The 23,152-nt window shown below is 41.5% G+C and overlaps 1 protein-coding gene across 9 annotated transcripts in view; it reads right to left on the bottom strand.

Moving 5' to 3' along the window:
- nrg1 (neuregulin 1) overlaps nucleotides 1-23,152 on the bottom strand; it is a 60,562-nt gene that overhangs the window by 33,544 nt on the left and 3,866 nt on the right. For 7 of the 9 annotated variants that reach the window (XM_061293798.1, XM_061293797.1, XM_061293796.1 and 4 more), the window contains exon 3: nucleotides 373-511. In XM_061293798.1, the coding sequence (XP_061149782.1) occupies nucleotides 373-511 (139 nt within the window). Of the gene's footprint in view, nucleotides 1-372; nucleotides 512-6,705; nucleotides 7,527-10,946; nucleotides 11,128-23,152 lie in introns of those variants that run through there. The other 2 variants (XM_061293799.1, XM_061293801.1) reach the window with 2 other exon arrangements.

Raw genomic sequence — 23,152 nt, 5'->3', positions numbered from 1 at the left:
GAACTCAACTCTTCTGCGTGAACTTCCGTGATCTAGTGGTCTCGCCTGTGCAGATTTTGGGACACGCACCGCACATGCACCGCAGTCGATCTGCATTGCATTCAAAATGTCTTCCGTACAGACACCACAACGCATCATTGTGAATTAGCCGGACTCAATCACTGGTACAGCATTGAGTCTAGATTTCCAAGCTACTTGTGCTGTAGAGTTTCCTTGCTTGCCTTTAAGGGTCATTGTCAAGAAAGTGGAATGTGTTAGCATGAAATTGTTTCCAAAGGAGCTTGAGGGACCGAACGCAGTAAAACACAAAACCATCACACACACTCACTTGAGCTTGACTCAAAGGCAGTGTCTTAAGTTCCATCTTCTTACCTGCACAAAAACTTTGTGCTGCCAGGCATGATTTCAAGGGTAAAGCACTCCCCTCCATTTACACAGTAGTTCTTCTGGCTATCACTACAGCGTGTCACATGACTGGAAGTCTTGGCTGTAGTGGTGGTGCTGGTGGAAGCTGCAGAAGACAGAATGAATCAGAAGTTGAACTGTAATTTATTCATGTCTTGTGACTGACGCTGGACTTTCTGTAAAAGACATGGGTGGACTTTGGTGGAGGCTCAATACAAAAATGATTGTATTCATGAATTTTTCATTATGCATTATAATATCAACTTACAATCAAATGAAATACTGTTAATGTTTTATAACATAGACACTCAGGAATGTTAGTTGTTTTTTTTGTGCCTGACCACCCGATGTGATGTACATGTTTTCCTTATACTGGTCAAAAATAAAACTGCTTTGTTGATTCTTAACATCCTAAAAGGCATACAAATAGTACTGCTTTTATTGTTGATGTTGGGTCCAACATAATAATGTTGGAGCTTAGCCAACAGGCTACTGGTTTAATTTTTCTGATGGGTCCAAGTCTGCTGCAGTAGCTGGTGCTGCTGTTAAGTCACGTTAAGGCAGTGCTTCTCAATTATTTTCTGTTACGCCCCCCCCAGCAAGAAGAAAACTATTCGCGCCCCCCCTCCCCACCGTGACTATCCTAACTTGTCTTGTAAGTCGTAAAATGTTGCACTGTCGCAAACGTGACAGAAGTAACAATGAGAGCGCCACTGCCCCCTGCTGTAGTAAAGGCGCAATTACACTTTATTCTAGTACTGCCAAAAAAAAAGCCTGTTCCCCAGGGTCACACGCGCCCCCCCAGATATAGCACCGCGCCCCCTTGGGGCCCCACTATTTGAGAAGCACTGCGTTAAGGACAAAACATGATGCACTGCATCAGAAGTCCAGGAATATTTCACTTGCGTCATCTCACATGTCACTGAAAAAAACATGTATATGTTAAGAAATCATTTCCATTCAAGAAAGGCAAATGTTGTCCACATTGAAAACAAACAAAATAGTAATAAGGAGAATTAGACCATAGAATCTTGTGACTGAATTCAAGTGTTATATACAGGACTGACTCAGAAAATTGTATAATTGTATAGTTCTTTATTTTCTGAATTGCAATTAAAAAAAAAAAAGTCATACATTCTGGATTCATTACAAATCAACTGAAATATCGCAAGCCTTTTATTATTTGAATATTGCTGATTATGGCTTACAGCTTAAGAAAACTCAAAAATCCTATCTCAAAATATTGGAATATTTCCTCAGACCAAGTAAAAGAAAAGATTTATAACAGCAAAACAAAATCAAACATTTAAAAATGTCCATTAATGCACTCAGTACTTGGTTGGGAATCCTTTTACACGGATTACTGCATCAATGCTGCGTGGCATGGAGGCAATCAGCCTGTGGCATTGCTGAGGTGTTATGGATCTGTATGCCAGGATGCTTCAATAGCGGCCTTTAGCTCATTTGCATTGTTGGGTCTGGTGTCTTTCAGCTTCTTCTTCACAATACCCCACAAATTCTCTATGGGGTTCGGGTCAGGGGAATTGGCAGGCCAATCGAGGACAATAATGCCATGGTCAGTGCACCATTTACTGGTGGTTTTGGCACTGTGGGCAGGTGCCAGATCATGCTGGAAAATGAAATCATCATCTCCATAGAGCTTTTCAGCAGACGAAAGCATGTCGTGCTCTAAAATCTCTCGGTACACAGCTGCATTCACTCTGGACTTGATGAGACAGTGGACCAACACCAGCAGCTGACATGGCTCCCCAAACCATCGCTGACTGTGGGAACTTCACACTGGATTTCAAGCAACTTGGATTTTGCTCCTCTCCAGCCTTTCTCCTTACTCTGGCGCCTTGACTTCCAAATGAAATACAAAATTTCCTTTCGTCTGAAAAGAGGACTTTGGAGCACTCTGCAACTGACCAGTGCTTCTTTTCCATAGCCCAAGTCAGACGCTTCTTCCATTGTCTTGAGTTCAGAAGTGGCTTGACTCTGGGTATACCGCTATTGTAGCCCATTTCCCGGACACGTCTGTGAACAGTGGCTTTTGATACCTGGACTCCAGCTTCAGTCTTTGAAGCAAATTTGAAACTTTGAAATTTAGAAATATTTTTAAAGTCCTGATGTACTTTCCAAAATTTAAGTGGACCTCAGTGTGCAGGGAGCTTAATTTTGTCCGATTGCGCAACCGTAGCCCGCCGCCGACCGCGCAACTGCACCGCGCTGGTCGCCTTATTGTGACAGAGCTGTCGCTAAAATTTTGAAAATATTTTTGAAGTCCTAATGGACTTTCCAAAATTTAAGTGGACCTCAATGCGTAGGGAGCTTAATTTGGTCCGACGCGCAACCGCAGCGCGCCGGGCGTTCACTGTCTCATTGCTTTAGGAGCGTCCTTGTGTTTTAAAACGGCTTTACTGCTCCCACTTGCTTCCTTTGGAGGCATGATTAGAGTTGATGCAATTCTCAGAGTAACGAGAATGTAATAACGAACGGAGTCAGTTGGCATGCGGGTCCTCTCGGCTCATCTCGCAAGGTTTCACAACCGAGAAAAACTGTGAACTGTATTCACCCATCAAGCCATCTTTATTTTGGTACTATTGTTTTCAATCGAATGCAAAACAACTTTAGTATTCAAACATTCACCTTCTTGTTATTATGACTCTTTTCATGGAGAATTTGTGGCTTTTTCCCCTTTCTCTTAAAAGGACGTCCTTGTCTTGCTTTAATGTGGGCCCTCACACATTTGTGTATTCAACACATCGTCAAAGGCAATACATGGGGGAAAAGGTAGGTAATTTTATCCTAACCCTTTCAGAGTTTGTCAAGACTGCAATTCTATTTTGATTTACAAGTTGTTCAAGTGAACTGAAAAATGTATATAAAAATAATACTTCAATCCAAACACCAATTAACATTGGTTACACACAGTGCAAGCGCATATGTCAAAACTGTGTCAATGGACCGACGAACTGTAGCATTTTTAAGGGACACGCCCTCATCCAAATGAATATTAAAACTAGCCACAAGAGGGCTCTACTGTCCCTACTGTCCATGTCACTGTGTTAGCTGGCTGAGGACTGCGGGGGTAACTTTCTCACATAACCTTGGGAAAAAAATGATGACTCATTCAACCCATTCTACTTTTCTCATTCATTAGATGGATTGTGTTCAAGTTCAAGATGACGATTATGGCAAACCATCACAGCAATGAGGTTATGACTTGGCATGTTTGGTAGGAAGCACAGGACGCCAAATCCAGAGCCTATATTAGTAATACTCACAAATACCTGGCATGCTGTAACCAATTTTTAACCCTTAATGGAATGTATTTGCTTACCAAACCTTTTTTGTTCAATTATTTCCGTTTTTTCTCAGTGATAAATGTGCACATACGTACACTTCAAATACTTAACTCCCTGTGCAAGGAAATATATTTTGAACTCTTTCCAGCACGCATTAGGATCCCGCAGAATACTATGTTAGTAAATATTACATATCATACTAAAAATAAATTACAGTAGCAGTCCATTGCGTTGTACGGTCAGCTAGAAGTTGGCACACGTTAGCAAGGCCGCTCTCATCTTAGATACAAAAACTCCTGTAAAAGGGACCTCCTCTCAGCAAACATTGATGTAGACATGTGGCAAGACACAGCAGAAGATCGCCAATCTTGGAGGCATGCTGTACATAAAGGAGTAAAGGGTACAGACAGTCGACTTAGCCAGGCACAAAATGAGAAAAGAGAAAAACGATTGGCAGGAGGTTCCCTGAGTACCCAAAATCACACAACTTGCATCTGTGACATCTGCACAGCCACTCAAAGATCGGGCTATACAGCCATCACAGACGTTTGAGAATCACTTCAGGGCACAACCCATCGTCTTCATAGACGGACGGAGGCCAGAGAAAATATTACACATTATACTAAAAATAAATTACAGTAGCAGTGCATTGCTTTTGGTGGCTATCATCCCACACTTACGAACTACTGAAAATATTGTATAGTGAAGGCCTTGCATTGTTATAATAATCTTACAAAAAAGTTACATGCATCTTTTCAATGTTTTCTGCCCATGGATTTTGCAAATTTTCTAGTTCATTTGTTTAATATCTATAATAAATTTAAAGGAAGAGTGTGTAGGATTTATTTATTTTTAGATCTCTATGTGTGACCTGCGACGGGCTGGCAACCAGTTCAAGGTGTAGTCTGCCTTTTGGTTAGGGTCAGTGTTTGAACTACAATCCCATCTCCGCAAAACAGACCAACCACAATCTTAAACGTCACTGTACTGTCCTAGACAATTATGTAGTGCACTGGTGTCAAACTCAAGGCCCGGGGGCCAGATACGGCCCGCCACATCATTTTATGTGGCCCGCGAAGACAAATTGTGCATCAAAGTCGTGTCATTACTAGGATTGCAAATTGTCTTCACTTTTATTAATATATTTTTAAAAAAATATTTGACGAGTTCTTACTCGTCTGATTTGAAAACGAGTTATTTGTCACTTTGTTTTGTAGCTTTTACTGTATATAATATGAGGTGCTCATACATTTATTGGGGTTGACAGTCATAATGGCCCTCCGAAAGAAGCTATGACTACAATGCGGGCGACGAAAAAAAAAGAGTTTGACACCCCTGATGTAGTGTGACATCATCTTAAGGCTTAGGCCCCCGAGTCAACCTGAACACCCGAGCAGATGTGATAGTAGCTAGGAGATAGATAGAGCTAGTAGCTCATCTACTGGGAAACTATTATAGTTGCTTCCTTCCTTCAATGATCCTGAGTTTCCTCCCCAGGGTGTCTGTAATAGATTTATTCCATTCCCATTATCTTTATTGAAAACACTCGCTTCTAAGTAAAAACAAATCAGACTTTAACTAGCATACAATTACAGGTTTAATTGTTAATCTAGCTAAATATGCATTTTCTCAATCCAGGAATCCCTAACGCCTTGCCTTCATCAAACGAAGATAGCATGCAAACCGCAATCCCCAACAGTATGATTTCTTCTTCCGCAGATCTTTGTCACTCCTGTTCACTTAAGTACTCTTAAACATTGTCATTGTAGCTGTTATCTCTATACATGCTTTATCTGACAGTCTCTTCCTACTTCTCTAACTTTGTTCTTTTGTGGCCTCAGACTTCGCGCAACCACATTTTTTTCTCTGTGCCTTCAAGCAAATGGTTCCTCTCTGGAGTCTACGTGGAACCATGCATTTATGTATGCTGCACAATCAGCAAAAAGCCTTTGAAGTGGTTGCATTTTTTGTCTACTGTATCATTCTACACCATTTTACTCTCTGGTATTCCTCTACACAAAAGAGCATTTTGTCCTTTGAAAATATGCCCTTCCTTATTGCTAGCCATTTCTTTCTTTAATTCCTAGCTCATTCTGGTTTATCTGCCTGGCCAACTTCATCAATCACTCGCGTTTATTATATGAGGTCTTGTAAATGTGTTTTGTCCAACAAAAAAAGAATGTGATCTTTCATTAGCTAAGTACGTACATGGTGAATCCGTTAATCAATTTGAAGAGTCAACTTTATTAATCCCAAAGGGGAATTTGAACATCAGATGCCGCAGTCAGCGGCAAAAGAGGATGTAGTGTCATTCTAGTGCAGCACTATTGAGAATGCGAATGCAAGCGTGGCAGACAGACGTGATGCAAGTGCAACGTTGACTGTTGCAGTATCGGGGTGTGGCTCGAGCTGAACCATATTTGGAGAGACAGTGTGCAGTTGCTCTTGAAATACATACAGACTATTGTGATAAATTAGTGAATCAAAAATATTCTTGGAATACATCAGGCTCTCTATTTCAATCAGTTATAATTCAAACTATTATGATTGGCTTATTACTGTACGTAGAGTGACTCAGGTATCCCTGTTCACCTATGAATTAATATCCAACTAACAGAGTGGTTCAAATACTCACTTGTGATTTGAAAGCAATTATTAGCTTACAACAAGAACAACAAAAATCGGATTCAAGATTAGCCTTTCATTTATTGTCAATAATGACTATTTACTATTTAACTATTTTTAATATATTTGACTATTTACCCCTCATACTGGTAAATTAAAAACCGAAGACAGGGAGCTGATGTCAGGATTTGTTGTATTTACCACATAACTGACCATCATTATGACTCATAGTATAATTACATCCTGAGTGCATTGTGAGTAATCGCCGGTACAGAAGTCTAAAAATTACACTACATTGCCTACATACAGTTAGCTGGGGTTTTTTCTGCCTCATAAGACTCCAAGATGTCAACAAGGATGGACTTACCAATATAGGCAACTTCAAAGGACCCCGAGAGTTCTGTCATGTCTCATCCCCAGTTTTGTGATGTGTATAGGTTGTCATCGTGTCTGTGTGCTTGCCCCTTCCTTCCTGTGTGCCCTTGATTAGTGTAATCACACTCGCCTGCCTCTTGTTGCCTGTGTTGTATTTAAGTTCTGTTTGTGTGCCACTCGATGTCGGAGCATTGTGGACAATGCATGTGTCACTGTCACAAGGTTGGTTTGGTTCCTGTCTTTTGTTTCACGTTTTTGTCGGTCCTGTTAGTTTTGATAAGTCATGTCAGTTTGCCGAGTCTGTCTTTTGAGTTTGCTGCAATAAACCCTGGTCCAAGCTGCATTTGGTCGCCCTGCTCCATTCCCCATCCGATTCCTGACAAGTTCGAGGTTAAAATAGAAATGCATGAAAAAAGTTTGTATCCATTTAAAGAAAAAAAATATCATTCCTTCCCATTGCTTAAAAACAGTTAAGAGAACGGCAAATAAAAAAGAAACACTGAAAAGTAGCCGGGGTCTGGGGGTCGCATGCTCAGGGGGAAAAGCTCCCTGGAAACTCCTGGATTTAGGCAGTATAGCAACCCCAAAACCATTCATTTCATCACTCAATTTCAACAGTTTTGTTAAAGAAATATTCCTGCTTGGTGGGCTACCAAGGCGAATATAATAGTCAAGCCTCGGTTTTCGACCACAATCCGTTCCAGAAGGCGGTTCGAGATGCGAATGGGTCGAATTCCGAATCTATTTTTCCCATTAGAAATAATGAAAATGTTTTAATCCGTTCCGAGGCTTGACGCATTTTTTCATTTGCGCATTTTTGTCCGATCTCGCAACTGCAGCCCACCGCCGAACGCGCAACCGTAGCGCGTCGCCGACCGAGCAACTGGTTGCATTATTGTGACACAGCCATTGCTGAAATTTAGAAAATATTTTTGAACTCCTGATGTACTTTCCAAAATGTAAGTGGACCTAAGTGTGCAGGGAGCTTAGTTTTGTCCGATCGCGCAACTGCAGCGCACCGCCGAACGCGCAAACGTAGCGCGTCGCCGACCGCGCAACTGCACCGCGCTGACTGCATTATTGCGACAGAGCCGTCGCTGAAATTTAGAAAATATTTTTAAAGTCCTGATGTACTTTCCAAAATTGAAGTGGACCTCAGTGCGCAGGGTGCTTAATTTAGTCCGATCGCGCAACTGCAGCGCGCTCGGGCGCTCACTGTAGCATTGCTTTAAGAGCGTCTTTGTGTTCCGAGTTGTAAGATGATGCTGCAGCCATGCCCATCTGAAACAGTTCCTGATCCCGTTCAACTTGTCTATTTCCCTGGCACGATCCTTGTCTTTTTCTCTAAAACTTTCGCCATGCTGGCTAAAACATTTGCTAATTAGGCAAATGAGTAGGCAAATGATGTGACGAAAGTAGCGCCAAAATGCTGCAGAAAATAAGGCGGCTGTTGTCGCAATACTGCTGCCAGAGCCATATAAAAACAATTTTCTCAACGGATCTACACGATTCACGAAAATGATACTCCCGACGGAAAAAAACACAGAAATCCGCGGAAGATTCTCATCCCTGTAAAAACATTAAAATATACAGTCCCTCGTAAGGATAAGCAGGTCAGAAAATGTCCTTCTGTACTAGTACATGTACAGATTCAGGAAGAGAGTAACAATTAGCATAACAAAATGAACAAAATGAAGTAGACAAGGTGAAAGGAACTATTTATTAAGCCTTCAACCTTGTCACCAAGTGTGTGTAACCTAAACAACAACAGCAGAGGAGGATGCAGTAGAAATAAAGCAGTGAGTGGTACAAGGATGGAGAAGCTGTAAGCGAGTATTCAACCGATTGAAGTGGGAACATTTATTAAATATTGATTAATTTAAATTAAATCAGTTTTCGCTGGGTATTCCAGTTTGTTCTCACATTCCAAGGATGGTAGTAAGTAAATTGAGCACTATGAATTGCCCGTAGGTATGAGTGTGAATGGTTGTTGGTCTGTGTGTGCCCTGCGATTGGCTGGCGACCAGTTCAGGCTGTTTCCCATCACTGCCCAAAGGCTGCTGGGATAGACTACGGTACACCAATGACCCTTGTGAGGATAAAGAGGCTCGGATCATTGTATATGGATAATACTTCTATATTACAACAGAACCGTTGCGCTTACCCACTAGTTTCAGAGGTGTCAAACTTATTTTTGTGGTGGGCCGCATCATAGTCATAGTTCGCTTCAAAGGGCCATTCAAATTGTCAACCCAAATAAATGTATGAACGTCTCATATTGTATACCGTAATTTTCGGACTATAAATCGCGTTTTTTTTTCATAGTTTGGGTGGGCGATTTATACTCAGGAGCGACTTATATATGTTTTTTTTTTTTCAAAAATTTTGAAACCGCAATAAACGAACCGCAATGTAGCAAGGGATTACTGTAATTTGAATTTCAAGTGACGACAGCAGCGCAACGTCGTGTCAGCAGCAGCTCGTCGAGTCAATCTTTGTCCTTTATGTAAACAACCGCCGCGCTGCTGACGCAGCGTCGCAACAACACGTGAGCAACAACAGGCTAAACCAGGGGTGGGCAAACTACGGCCCGCGGGCCACATCCGGCCCACGGGACCGTTTAATCCGGGCCGCCAACCCTGAACAAATTGTATTATTAAACTTTTTTTTTTTTGGTCATTTTGCCTGCAATGACTGCGTTTTCCCAGTAGATGGCGAAGCGCTCGCCTGCGCATTTACTAGCGGAAGCCGTGTCAGAAAGCTCGGTGCACACTCACAAGTGCGTGTACGTACTCAGTAGTACGGACTTGGCGCACTCTCGCTCTATTCGTATCAGTCCCGAATTTAGAGTGTGGGCTTTGACGACAGCATTCTTATAATTCGCGCGCTGAGCTTTCAGATGCAGTTTTGCGCTAAAGCCACCCACAAACCTTCCCCTGGAATCCTTCCATTAAAATGAGTGGCCCGAAAAAAAGAAGTGAGTGCCGAATGTTAAAAAAGAGTGGCCAATTTGGCTCGACGTACGCGACGTGACGTTCATCCACATCAACATCAACCCGTCACAGATCAAGGTAAACGGACCAACACCTCGGATCTCGCCTAAGAATTGCCACAACAAATTTTACTCCAGACTATGACGCACTAGCAAAAAAGGGAGACCAACAACACTGTTCCCACTGAAAATGAACGGGAGGCTCTCAAGTTTATTGTAAAAAAATGCATTTTGAATATGATTTGTACACATAGCAGGGATTGAAACTAGCGACCATTCTCATTTTCAAACAATGCAGGATGCTCAAGGACATTGATGCACCACCTATTTGCGACTAATCTTAACCTGTAAAGTTCTTAAGGCTTACTTTAAGGAGGTGTTTCCCGTTTCCTCACCTCTGTTACCAGGTGTTTGCGAGTTAAAACTCTGCTCTGATTTTCAGATACCCCTCACCGTGTTGCTGTTTTGATTACTTTATTTGGATGTATGCTTTCACCGATTCTTCAAGATGATATATTTGGTCAGAATGTTTGCCGTTTGATGTGATCTCATAAGATAAACACCTTTCATTAATCTGACCTGCAGGCACTGAAGTGATGGAGATTGTTATTCATAATAACAGTGTCGTATTTTATGAGAATCACTGATAGCAGTTTTTTAGTGAATTTTTTTTTTTTTTAATGCTGTTAATAAATGCATTTGTTTTCAAAAACATTGTTTGGAATATCCATGCTTTACTACCCACTAAAGGCCAAGATCTTTTATGCAATGACCTTTACAGGTCGCTTATATGACTTCACACAACGCCTACGTCCATCTGCTCCTTGTCCGGCCCTCCGGTCCAAATTTAAAACCCAGTTCGGCCCGCGAGTCAAAAAGTTTGCCCACCCCTGGGCTAAACGATAGGTATGCTAACGTGACATAAACACAAACTAAGAGCTGAGAACGGCTCTGACGTAAAATTCAGAGTTATTCAAAAACTATTACATAAATAACACGTTAATAAAACCATCTGCGTCACTCCAATTCATTAAATCCATCAATCGTCCTTTGTCAACAATGCGTGCGCAAATATTCCACAGGCCCATATAACGATATATAAATTATATATCAAATAACTATTAACGTCAGCCTCGTCGTTATTCCACAGATCTACTATATAACTATGTTGTAGCGTTAACAAAGTTCAAGGAAAGACGTGGGTTTGGCAAACGGCTCTTTATTTAACAAAACAAACTTACAGGCGTGTGGTGAAAGACAGCTCGGTAGAGTAGGACCGCGCGTGCGTAAAAGCATTGTCCGAGCCTCATCCACCGCCCCTGGACAAGTCGATCTTTGTCCTTTATGTAAACAACCGCCGAGCTGCTGACGCGACGTTGCGCTGCTGACGCGACGTTGCGCTGCTGACGCGCGACCGCGACGTCGCGTCGCACTGCTGACGGCAGCATGCCCATTTCCCGTGACTCACTCAAGATGGTGGACAGGTCTGAACGTCGTCAACCAGCTAAAGCAATCATCTAGTGTTTTTATGTATCTCTATGAAGCCAAATCCCAAAGTAGTAGTAGAAGAAGAAGGCGAGGCTGACGTCAGGGCGCACGCGCGGCGATGTTGACAAAGGACGAGGAATTTGATCGATGGATTTAATGATTTAGAGTGCACAGATGGTTTGATAACATTATTGCTTATATAATAGTTATTTGATATATAATTTATATATCGTTATATGGGCCTGTGGAATATTTTGAAGTGGAAGAGCCGTCAGCGGCGCGCACGCATTGTTGACAAAGGACGGTTGATGGATTTAATGAATTGGAGTGACGCAGATGGTTTAATTAACGTGTTATTTATGTAATAGTTTTTTGAATAACTCTGAATTTTACGTCAGGGCCGTTCTCAGCTCTTAGTTTGTGTTTATGTCACGTTAGCATAGCTATCGTTTCGCCTGTTGTTGCTCGTTCATGACTGTTCTTGGTGTTGGATTTTGTTGAATAAATTGCCCCCCAAAATGCGACTTATCTCCGGAGCGACTTATATATGTTTTTTTACGCTCTTTGGGGCATTTTATGGCTGGTGCGACTTATACTCCGGTGCGACTTTTAGTCCGAAAATTACGGTATATGTTATAGGCTACACAACAAACTGATGAATAACACATTATCAAAACAGAGACTAACAAAAACTCTTCAAATATTTAAAAATGAAATATTGAAATCAAATCGAATCAAATATTTGAAAATAGAAATTATTTTAAAAAATTATTGGTAATAAAAATGGTTAACAATATCTCTATTTTTTAAAAGTGAAAACAATTAGAAATTTTGAATTGAATTCGATGCAAAATTTGTCTTCGCGGGCCACCTAAAATGATGTGGCGGGCCGTATTTGGCCCCCGGGCCTTAACTTTGACACCTGTGAGTTAGATAGTAATCCTCGAGAAAAATGTCATGGATTAAAGTACAGTCAAACCTCGGTTTTCGAATGTCCCGGTTCTCGAACAAATCGGAATTCGAACAAAAAATTCAAGATTTTTTTACTTCGGTTGTCGAACAAAATTCGAAGGTCGAACCTCGCGAGATGAGCCAGGAGGCTCCGAGAAATCCCGACCGCGCAGCCCGGACACCGACTGACTGCGTTGTTATTGTATTTTCGTTACTTTGAGGATTGTATTAACCCCTAATCATGCCTCCAAAGAAAGCAAGTGGGAGCAGTAAAGCCATCCTAAAACACAAAGACGCTCTTAAAACAATGCGACAGTGAGCGCCCGGCGCGCTGCGGTTGCGCGATCGGACCAAATTAAGCTCCCTGCGCACTGAGGTCCACTTAAATTTTGGAAAGTATATCTGGACTTTAAAAATATTTTCTAAATTTCAGCGACGGCTCTGTCACAATAATGCAACCAGCACGGTGCAGTTGCGCGGTCGCCGACGCGCTACGGTTGCGTGTTCGGCTGTGCGCTGCAGTTGCGCGATTGGACAAAAATGCGAAAATGAAAAAATGCTTAAAAAGGCGTTGTTGGTTTTTGTCTTGGAATTTGTCATTTGTATAGTCCAGTGCTTCTCAAATAGTGGGGCGCGCCCCCCTTGGGGGGCGCGGTGCTATTCCTGGGGGGGCGCGTGTGACCCTGGGGAACAGGCTTTTTTTTTGGCAGTACTAGAATAAAGTGTAATTGCGCGTTTACTACAGCAGGGGGCAGTGGCGCTCTCATTGTTACTTCTGTCACGTTTGCGACAGTGCAACATTTTACGATTTACAAGACAAGTTAGGATAGTCACGGTGGGGAGGGGGGGCGCGAATAGTTTTCTTCTTGCTAGGGGGGGGCGTAACAGAAAATAATTGAGAAGCACTGGTATAGTCTAAAAACGACAGCAGATTAGTATGAAGAGGAACAATGTCTTTAAATAAAAAATAATCTTATATTAACACACCCAAAGTGTATTGACAGTACATTTTAAAACATTGCAAAATGGAGTATTCTATGAAGAAGACAATGCCAATCATATTGAACAGTTAAGATAAACTGTCATGTTTAGTCTTCATAAAACATGGTGTAATCTTTCAATGCTACATCATTTTCCTGCATGACTCCTGGTTTCACAATGTGGTATTTAAGTTAGACAAATGAATCTAGGGCACTATTTATGTTAGTATACCAGACAATAACGTTCACAGCGCTTGTTTGAAATGTCCAAGACAAGTTCATTCTTGCAAAGGTGGTTGTGGTACACAAGAGTGGAAGTGAGCAAATTCCAAAGAGGTGACAAATGGACAGTTGTGAACTCCTACCACACCTGACTGGATAACTGAAAGGATAGCTCTGATGTGAAATCCCAATGGTAATTATTACCATACTTGGATGTTTAGCGTAAAACAATACACATACGCATCGCTTCGCCAGCTACAATTACCGCATACTTCACATCACGCATTTCAAAAGCATATGACCAAAAGTAATTTTAAATATGGTCAAAATCCGTGGATATGTCTGTTTTTATTGAATCAATGTACAGTAAAATATCTTAATTTTTTATAATACATTTCTGAGTATGTTTAAAAGCCAGCCTTCCACAGCAAAGGGTTTAACCAATGTAAAAAAAAAAAATTTTCCTACCAGTCCAAGAAAGTAGATTTTTCTAAACAATAAATAGAATTAAAAATGAAATAAAACAATTCTAATACCGAATAATGTTACAAAATCCAAAAAAAGGGTTGAATTTGCAAGTGTACAGTCACATACTGGACAACAGTCTCGACATAGCAGAAGTGGTATATTTGTGCTAGGAAGTGGCCACCTAGAGACTGCTCCCCACCCCACACCTGTCACCAAGTGCTACGATTTAAAAAATATACTACAGTAGTTTTAAAATACAGCGGCTCGGTGGCGCACTGGGTAGCACGTCCGCCTCACAGTTGGGAGGGTGCGGGTTCGATTCCACCTCAGGCCCTCCATGTGTGGAGTTTGCATGTTCTCCCCGGTCCCGCGTGTGTTTTCTCCGGGCGCTCCGGTTTCCTCCCACATCCCAAAAAACATGCTTGGTAGGCCGTTTGAAGACTCCAAGTTGTCCCTAGGTATGAGTGCAAATGCGGATGGTTGTTTGACTCTGTGTGCCCTGCGATTGGCTGGCAACCGGTTCAGGGTGTCCCCCGCCTACTGCCCGATGACAGCTGGGATAGGCTCCAGCGTGCCCGCGACGCCGATGGGGACTTAGCGGTTCAGAAAATGGATGGATAGTTTTAAAATGGTTTGATGTTGGTTCCAAGACTGATTTAATATTTATTTTACATTTTACTGTCATACTTGGGTACTTTTTAGAAATCATAGTTTTTACTTAACCCTTTGATGGACATCATGGGTCTAAAAAGACCCGGCTGAGTTTATATTTTATATATCTTTGCAGTAAATTAATTCCACCGGTTGGTACTCAAGGAATGCCTCAATTAACTAGTTTTTGACATCCCTACATCCTTATTTTCATTTTTACTTTTTAACTTTTTGAACAAAAAAACGTTTTTGTATCACTACCCTTCTAATGCGCAACATGGGTCTAAACTGACCCATATCCATTTTCTATGGTATTTCATGTATGGCTGAGTATTTCAATGCTGCAGGAAGAAGCAGATGAGGACGATGAGGAGGAAATCTTTCCAAATTTAAAGTATGAGGTTTCTTATCATGACCCAGAATATTTGCCACAGGGTGAATTTGTTTCTGGGAATTCATCTACGTTTCGCAAAGACCACTCCTTTGATAATATAGACGACTCATCAGATGTTTTGTCCGTATTATCAAAGGAGTCTTCTGAAGAGGAAACTCAGACCCAGTCCAGCAGACTGAGTAAAAAGCAATCTTACTGGGATGAGAATCCTCCCACTCATGGCAGAACCAGAAGCCATAACATTCTCAGGAGCAGCCCAGGACTTACACCTGGATCAACAGCTGTTTCACCAAAAATTGCCTAGGAAATATTCATGAGTGACAACATCATTGAGGAGGTTCTAAAATGCACCAACGTAGAGGGACGACGAACAGCAACAGGAAGAGGGAAAGAGTGGAGAAGCGTAGATAAAGAGGCATTTTTGGCAATTTTGGGTTTGACCTTCCTTGCAGGGAAGGAGAAGACCTGGGATGTGGCTTTACGGGAGCTGTTTCTGGATCCCCTGCAGAATCCACTTTACAAAGCCACCATGGGGCTGAGGAGAGATAAAGATTTCCGTTGCACTATATGCTTTGATGACAAGAGGACCAGGGCTCTGCGACTGGACACAGATCACATGGCACCCTTTAAATATGTATGGGACTGTTTCCTGGCAAACTGCAGAAAACAGTTCATCCCCAATGACTGTGTCACCATAGATGAGCAGCTTGTACCTTTCCAAGGCAGGCAGGTGCAAGTTCCGGCAATATATGCCAAGACAGCCTGCAAAATATAGCATATGTAATAGTATAGAAACTATATTAGTTCATAAAGTATGAAAATAAAAATAGAAATAATGATCAGTGGTGATAAAGTACAAGATATTTAAAGAATATTTGGAATATTCAATCATAAAATAAACTGATTTCAAAAGATAGAACAAATAAAAACTCAGACAGCATGAAATACCATTGGAAATGAATGCGGGTCTTTTTAGACCCATGTTGCACATAACAGGGGGTGTGCATATGTTGTGCACCAAAGGGTTAAGAGAAGTTGAATAAGTACAGTAATCCCTCGCTAATCGCGGTTTGTTTATTGCGGTTTCACTACATCGTGGATTTTTTTTCCAAATTGAAAAAAATTTAATAAAATTCAAAATAAAACTTCTAATTTGGGGAATTATGGCACTAAAATTGCCCACACGCCAGCAGAAGGCAGGGAGTGCCCACACAATTGCAGTGTGACACTTAAAGTTAAAGTCCCAATGATCATCGTCACACACACATCTGGGTGTGGTGAAATTTGTCCTCTGCATTTAACCCATCCCCATGTGATTTTGATCCAGTCCCTGGGGGAGAGGGGAGCAGTGAGCAGCCGCGCTCGGGAGTCATTTGGTGATCTAACCCCCCAATTCCAACCCTTAATGCTGAGTGCCAAGCAAGGAGGCAATGGGTCCCATTTTTATAGTCTTTGATATGACCGGCCGGGGTTTGAACCCACGACCTTCCAGTCTCAGGTCGGACACTCTACCACTAGGCCACTGAGCTGGTCACTTGTACCTTTTTATAAAAAAAATTGTTATAATAATGAGTTCTAAAAACAGATTTACAGTGTTGTACCTTGTTATAGAACAGGGGTGGGCAAACTACGGCCCGCGGGCCACATCCGGCCCACGGGACCGTCTAATCCGGCCCGCCAACCCTGAACAAATTGTATTATTAAACATTTTTTTGGGTGATTTTGCCTGCAATGACTGCGTTTCCCCAGTAGATGGGGAACCGCTCGCCTGCGCATTTACTACCGGAAGCCGTGTCAGAAAGCTCGGTGCACACTCACAAGTATTCAGTAGTACGGACATGGCGCACTCGCGCTCTATTTGTATCAGTCCCGAATTTAGAGCGTGGGCTGTGACGACAGCATTCTTGTGATTCGTGCGCTGAGCTTTCAGATGCAGTTTTGCGCTAAAGCCACCCACAAACCTTCCCCTGGAATCCTTCCATTAAAATGAGTCGCCCAAGGAAAAGCAAGGTGGACACAGTGCCGAGCGTTTAAAAGAGAGTGGCCAATTTGGCTCGACGTACGCGACGTGACGTTCAGCCACATGAACGTCAACATCAACAGATCGAGGTAAACGGACCAACACCTCGGATCTCGCCTAAGAATTGCCACAACAAATTTTACTCCAGACTATGACGCACTAGCAAAAAAGGGAGACCAACAACACTGTTCCGACTGAAAATGAAGGGGAGGCATTTTGAATATGATTTGCACACATAGCAGGGATTGAAACTAGCGACCATTCTCATTTTCAAACAATGCAGGATGCTCAAGGACATTGATGCACCACCTGTTTGCGACTAATCTTAACCTGCAAAGTTCTTAAGGCTTACTTTAAGAAAGTGTTTCCTGTTTCCTCACCTCTGTCACCAGGTGTTTGTGAGTTAAAACTCTGCTCTGATTTTCAGATACCCCTCACCGTGTTGCCGTTTTGATTACTTTTTTTGGGTGTATGCTTTCACAGATTCTTCAAGATGATATATTTGGTCAGAATGTTTGCCGTTTGATGTGATCTCATAAGATAAACATCTTTCATTAATCTGACCTGCAGGCACTGAAGTGATGGAGACTGTTATTCATAATAACAGTGTCGTATTTTATGAGAATCACTGCTAGCAGTTTTTTAGTGATTTTTTTTTTTTTTTTAATGCTGTTAAATGCATTTGTTTTCAAAAAACTTGTTTGGAATGCTTTACTACCTACCAAAATCTTTTACGCAATGACCTTTACAGGTCGCTTATATTACTTCACACAAACACTACGTCCATCTGCTCCTGGTTCGGCCCTCCGGTCCAAATTTAGAACCCAGTTCGGCCCGCGAGTCAAAAAGTTTGCCCACCCCTGTTATAGAACGATTGTTATAATAATAAAAGAGTTCTAAAAACATATTTACAGTATGTACATATACTTGTACCTTGTTATATAAAAACATTTTATAATAATAAAAGCTGTTCTAAAAACATATTTACAGTATGTGTTAAGAATTCTCCAAGTTATGTTATTCAGTCGTGCTTTGATTTGAAGTAGAGTGCTTTATTTTGAAGGCCGTTTTCAGGCGGTACCACTTCCTGTTTCACGTTAGTGTACATACATGTTACTAGTGACGTGCGGTGAGGTTCATGACTGGGGATACACTGACGTCACACACACCCTCCCCCCCGTAAAATTTGTCCAGCACCTAACCGTGTCACAAAAAAGGTTAGGGAACGCTGCTCGAGTGTGGCTTATTCATTATTTAATTTGAACAATTTTAATTAAAATCTTATATCAGCACTCTTCACACATAAAAACACTCAATAAAGCACATGGAATCAAAAACTTGTTTTCGATTGTGCGTACCACTCCGTTCCAAAGTCCCGTTGTCCGAATCAAACCTTTTAACTCCGGAGTTGCTCTTCCTTTACTGATTACCTCCGGCTTCGACCAAAAATCCATAGTTGAAAATCGTTTGGATATGTAATCCTCCCTTGTAAAACGAAATGTAAAAACAAAAAAAAAAACACGAATGTAAAACGAAAGAAATGGACGACAGCTCCTCAGTTGTTCACTGTAAATCAGGCATGTCAAACATACGGCCCGCGGGCCGGACCCGGCCCGTTGGATGATTTGATCCGGCCCGTCATAAATTTCTGAGTATGTCAAAAAAAGAAGCGAGTCACTAGCTCATTTCTATCAAAAGTTATGATTCTTTAAAATAAATACAACTCAAATGCTCCCTCCGGCCGCTAGAGGGCAGTAAATGTGTAAAAGAGCTCACGTCCACCATGCGGCACTGACACGAGTTAGTACCAGGAAATAAACATTCGCTGGTTAAGCAGAGGTGTAGTACTCAAGCGCTTCTTTGAGCTACGAGGCAAAATTGGACAGTTTATGGAGAAGAAGGGACGCCCAGTAAAGGAACTTTAATGCAAGGAATGGGTGCAGGATCTTGCCTTCATGGTTGATATTACGCAATACTTGAATACACTTAACACTACATTGCAGGGCCGTAACAGAGTAGTCACTCAATATTACGACAGCATAAGTGCGTTCAAGATGAAACTGTCACTGTGGGAGACGCAGCTATCCAGCGGTGGCACCACGCACTTCTCATGTCTCACAGCTGTGCGTCCGAAGGCACCGGATCGTCCCGATTTGGATAAATATAAAGACAACATAACAGATTTGCTGCGAGAGTTTGAGCGGAGGTTTCAGGTTTTCAGTGAACTTGAGAACAAGTTCGGCTTTTTTCGCTCGCCGTTTACAGTGAAGCCTTCTGGTGTGCCAGCTGACATTCAGCTCGAGCTTATTGACTTGCAGTGCGATTCCGCTATGAAGGATACATTTGGGTCCGTGGGATTGGATACGTTTTATCAGTATCTTGTGCCAGGTTACCCCAAATTAACAGCCATGGCTGCAAAGGTTCTCTCCATGTTTGAGACTACTTATCTTTGTGAACAGGTGTTCTCCGTGATGAACAATAATAAAACAAAGCAGCGCTCAAAGTTAACAAATGAACACTTGAATGGCATTGTTAAATCTGCTGCTACTCAGGATTTGACACCTGATATCGACCCACTTGTAAAAGCAAAAAATGCCAAGTTTCAGGAGCCAGCAGCAGCAAGTAGACTGCAGGAGTGCAGTGAGAGAGAGAAAAAAGTGTGATGACACGACATTTGTTTGCACGCATGAATACAGATCATTAAAAATAAGATTAATCTGGTTTCATATTAAAGACAATTAATATTGTGCAGTATATTCTCAGCTTCAGTAGGCCCAGCCTAGTAGTTTGAGCTGATGTAGTCTAATCTTATTGCCCATGCACTGCTAAAACCTTTATTTTGTAATTTTATTTATTATTATTTCAAAGCAGTATGACAATTAAGGCAAAACATTTTTTTTCATAGCTCCCACTTGAGTTTGTTTAGTGTGGTGAGTTGGTTCAGGTGTAAAACTGCATTCACTCAACTGTTAAAATAAACCAGTTGTTAACACATTCAATGCCAAACATGAAAATCATTTTTTTTCTCCATTGTTTGTGAATAAATGTGTTATGCTTAGAAAAGATCCCTTGTCATCCGTGATTATAATATGTAGGGTAGGCTACAAATGTAGGCTGAATGATAAAGCATAGTACTGAAAAACAAAGCTAAATAGTTGGAGTTGACATTCTTTTACTGATCCGGCCCACCTGAGAAAAGAAACTCTGGATCCGGCCCCAGAGCCAAACTAAGTTTGACATGCCTGCTGTAAATTTAAACTGGAGATCTCTTATTCTTCAGGTGAGTGCATGAAGCATCCCGGGATCACTAGCACCCCCTGCCATAATTTTCAAAGCCGGTTTGTTCATCTAAAGCAGGGGTGGGCAAACTTTTTGACTTGCGGGCCGAACTTGGTTCTAAATTTGGACCGGAGGGCCGAACCAGGAGCAGATGGATGTAGTGTTTGTTTGAAGTAATATAAACAACCTGTAAAGGTCATTGCATAAAAGGTTTTGGCCTTTAGTAGGTAGTAAAGCATTGATATTCAAAAAATATTTTTTGAAAACAAATGCATTTAGTATTAACAGCATTAAAAAAAAAAATAAAAAAAAAATCACGAAAAAACTGCTATCAGTGATTCTCATAAAATACGACACTTGTTATTATGAATAACAGTCTCCACCACTTCAGTGCCTGCAGGTCAGATTAATGAAAGATGTTATCATCTTGAAGAATCGGTGAAAGCATACATCCAAATGAAGTAATCAAAACGGCAACACGGTGAGGGGTATCTGAACATCAGAGCAGAGTTTTAACTCACAAACACCTGGTAACAGAGGTGAGGAAACGGGAAACACTTTCTTAAAGAAAGCCTTAAGAACTTTACAGGTTAAGATTAGTCGCAAACAGGTGGTGCATCAATGTCCTTGAGCATCCTGCATTGTTTGAAAATGAGAATGGTCGCTAGTTTCAATCCCTGTTATGTGTACAAATCATATTCAAAATGCATTTTTTTACAACAAACTTGAGAACCTCCCCTTCATTTTCAGTGGGAACAGTGTTGTTGGTCTCCCTTTTTTGCTAGTGCGTCATAGTTTGGAGTAAAATTTGTTGTGGCAATTCTTAGGAGAGATCCGAGGTGTTGGTCCGTTTACCTCGATCGGTGAGGGGTTGATGTTGAACGTCACGTCGCATACGTTGAGCCAAATTGGCCACTCTTTTTTAAACACTCGGCACTGTGTCCACCTTGCTTTTCCTTGGGCGACTCATTTTAATAGAAGGATTCCAGGGGAAGGTTTGTGGGTGGCTTTAGCGTAAAACTGTATCTGAAAGCTCAGCGCGCGAATTACAAGAATGCTGTCGTCACAGCCCACGCGCTAAATTCGGCACTGATACAAATAGAGCGCGAGTGCGCCATGTCCGTCCGTACTACGGAGTACGTACACGCACTTGTGAGTGTGCAACAGGCTTTCTGACACAGCTTCCGGTAGTAAATGCGCAGGCGAGCGGTTCCCCATCTACTGGGGAAACGCAGTCATTGCAGGCAAAATGACCCAAAAAAATGTTTAATAATACAATTTGTTCAGGGTTGGCGGGCCGGATTAGACGGTCCCGTGGGCCGGATGTGGCCCGCGGGCCGTAGTTTGCCCACCCCTGGCATAGCCTGTCAAAATAGGCAGCCGTGTGATTAGGCAATCTTCAGAGGAGGCTAGACAGGGAGTTGGCTATGACTAATAAAAACGATTGAATTTGTTGTTTCCCTTTTCATGATGGCAGGGGAGGCCTTGCCTCCTCTGACCGCACGTCCCTGCATGTTACAGTGGTACAGCAGTCATTGACGATGTAAGTGGGTCTCCTAACAAGAGAAATGAACGATCACATATGTCTAACCTTTAGGACATTGCAGTATTGCTCCAAATGTTGGTTTACATTCCTTTAGAGGTCCGTTTTCGCGTGTTAGCACGATCGCGAATTAGCATCTTTCCGCTAACTCGTTAGCCTGCCCAGTACTTCTTGTTAACATGTTACACGCACACGTATAATATTTATATTTTCAATATTTATATAAAATTGTCTGTGTTATTTATGCTATTAATGTATTATTTAGATGTTTGAAACAATTATTTAATGTTCTAATAAAACATGCACTTAAATGGTTTCCTATACATTTGACACAAAAAATGTACAGATGAGCGGGGCACCCTACTTCGCGGATTTCACTTATCGCGGGTGTTTTTTGGAACCAAATTATCCGCGATAAACGAGGGATTACTGTACCACTTTTTAAACAAGTAGCTGTAGTTCTACTTGAGAGAATTTGAGTATTTGCCATGTCACCTAATCTAAACCCAACAGAGCATGAACCATTTACTGCACCAGTTTGAAAAATTTAGTATGACTATGTTAATTATTCAAATATTTTTTAAACACTACTGTACAAATGGAAAATGGGTGGAATTTCTGAGTGGTGAGGGCCAATATAAAAACTGAGAAAAGCCTAGTCTACACGACACACTAAAATAAAACCACCAATAGGTATTGATTGATTTATTTCACATTCATTGGTGTGGTATAGAAAGGTAACATTATAAATGCCGTCTTTTCCAATATGCATCAGTGATTCGTGAGTCGGTGATGGTCAGCGTACAATGCTGTAAGCTTTTAGTCATAATAAATTCATGTTGCTTGTGTTCTTGTTCTTAATTTGTGTGTGTGTGTGTGCGTGCTTGCGTGCGTGTGTGTGCGCTTGTGCGTGTGTGTATTTTGTGCTTTTCATTGTGTAATTTCATTTTTAATTTATTTCATTTAATTAATTTCATTTCCCGTAAAGTGTTATTTTAAATTAATATTTTAATCTGATTATTTTCTATCCTGCCCTTTTTAGCGCACACATACATATAATGTTGGGTCTACTGTTGGTGAAGGTACTTTATTTTATCACTATTCCCCAGGGAGTTGTGGGCATTAACCATATTGCTTCTAGGGGCCATATTCAGATCTTGTTCAATGAAGCTCACAGTTAATTAACTTCACACATTTATAATTATGATGGAAACCAGAGCACACAGAGAACCCTTATAGGCATGGGGAGTCCCCATGAACCCTAAGGTGAGTGGACTGAAGAGGGATCCAAGCTGGAATTAAACCAATGAACGTGTTGCTGGTAGGGAGCAGTGCTCACTTCCACTCTCCCGCCTACAAACTCGGAAATCCAGAATTACACACCTCCACAGTTATTAGCAGCACCTATATAACTAGCTAATTAAAAAAAAAAAGTATTTGTATTATCATGT

The sequence above is a fragment of the Syngnathus typhle genome, linkage group LG12 (assembly GCF_033458585.1).
Source record: "Syngnathus typhle isolate RoL2023-S1 ecotype Sweden linkage group LG12, RoL_Styp_1.0, whole genome shotgun sequence".
Taxonomy (NCBI): domain Eukaryota; kingdom Metazoa; phylum Chordata; class Actinopteri; order Syngnathiformes; family Syngnathidae; genus Syngnathus; species Syngnathus typhle.
This window is presented reverse-complemented; position numbering and strand designations above follow the sequence as displayed.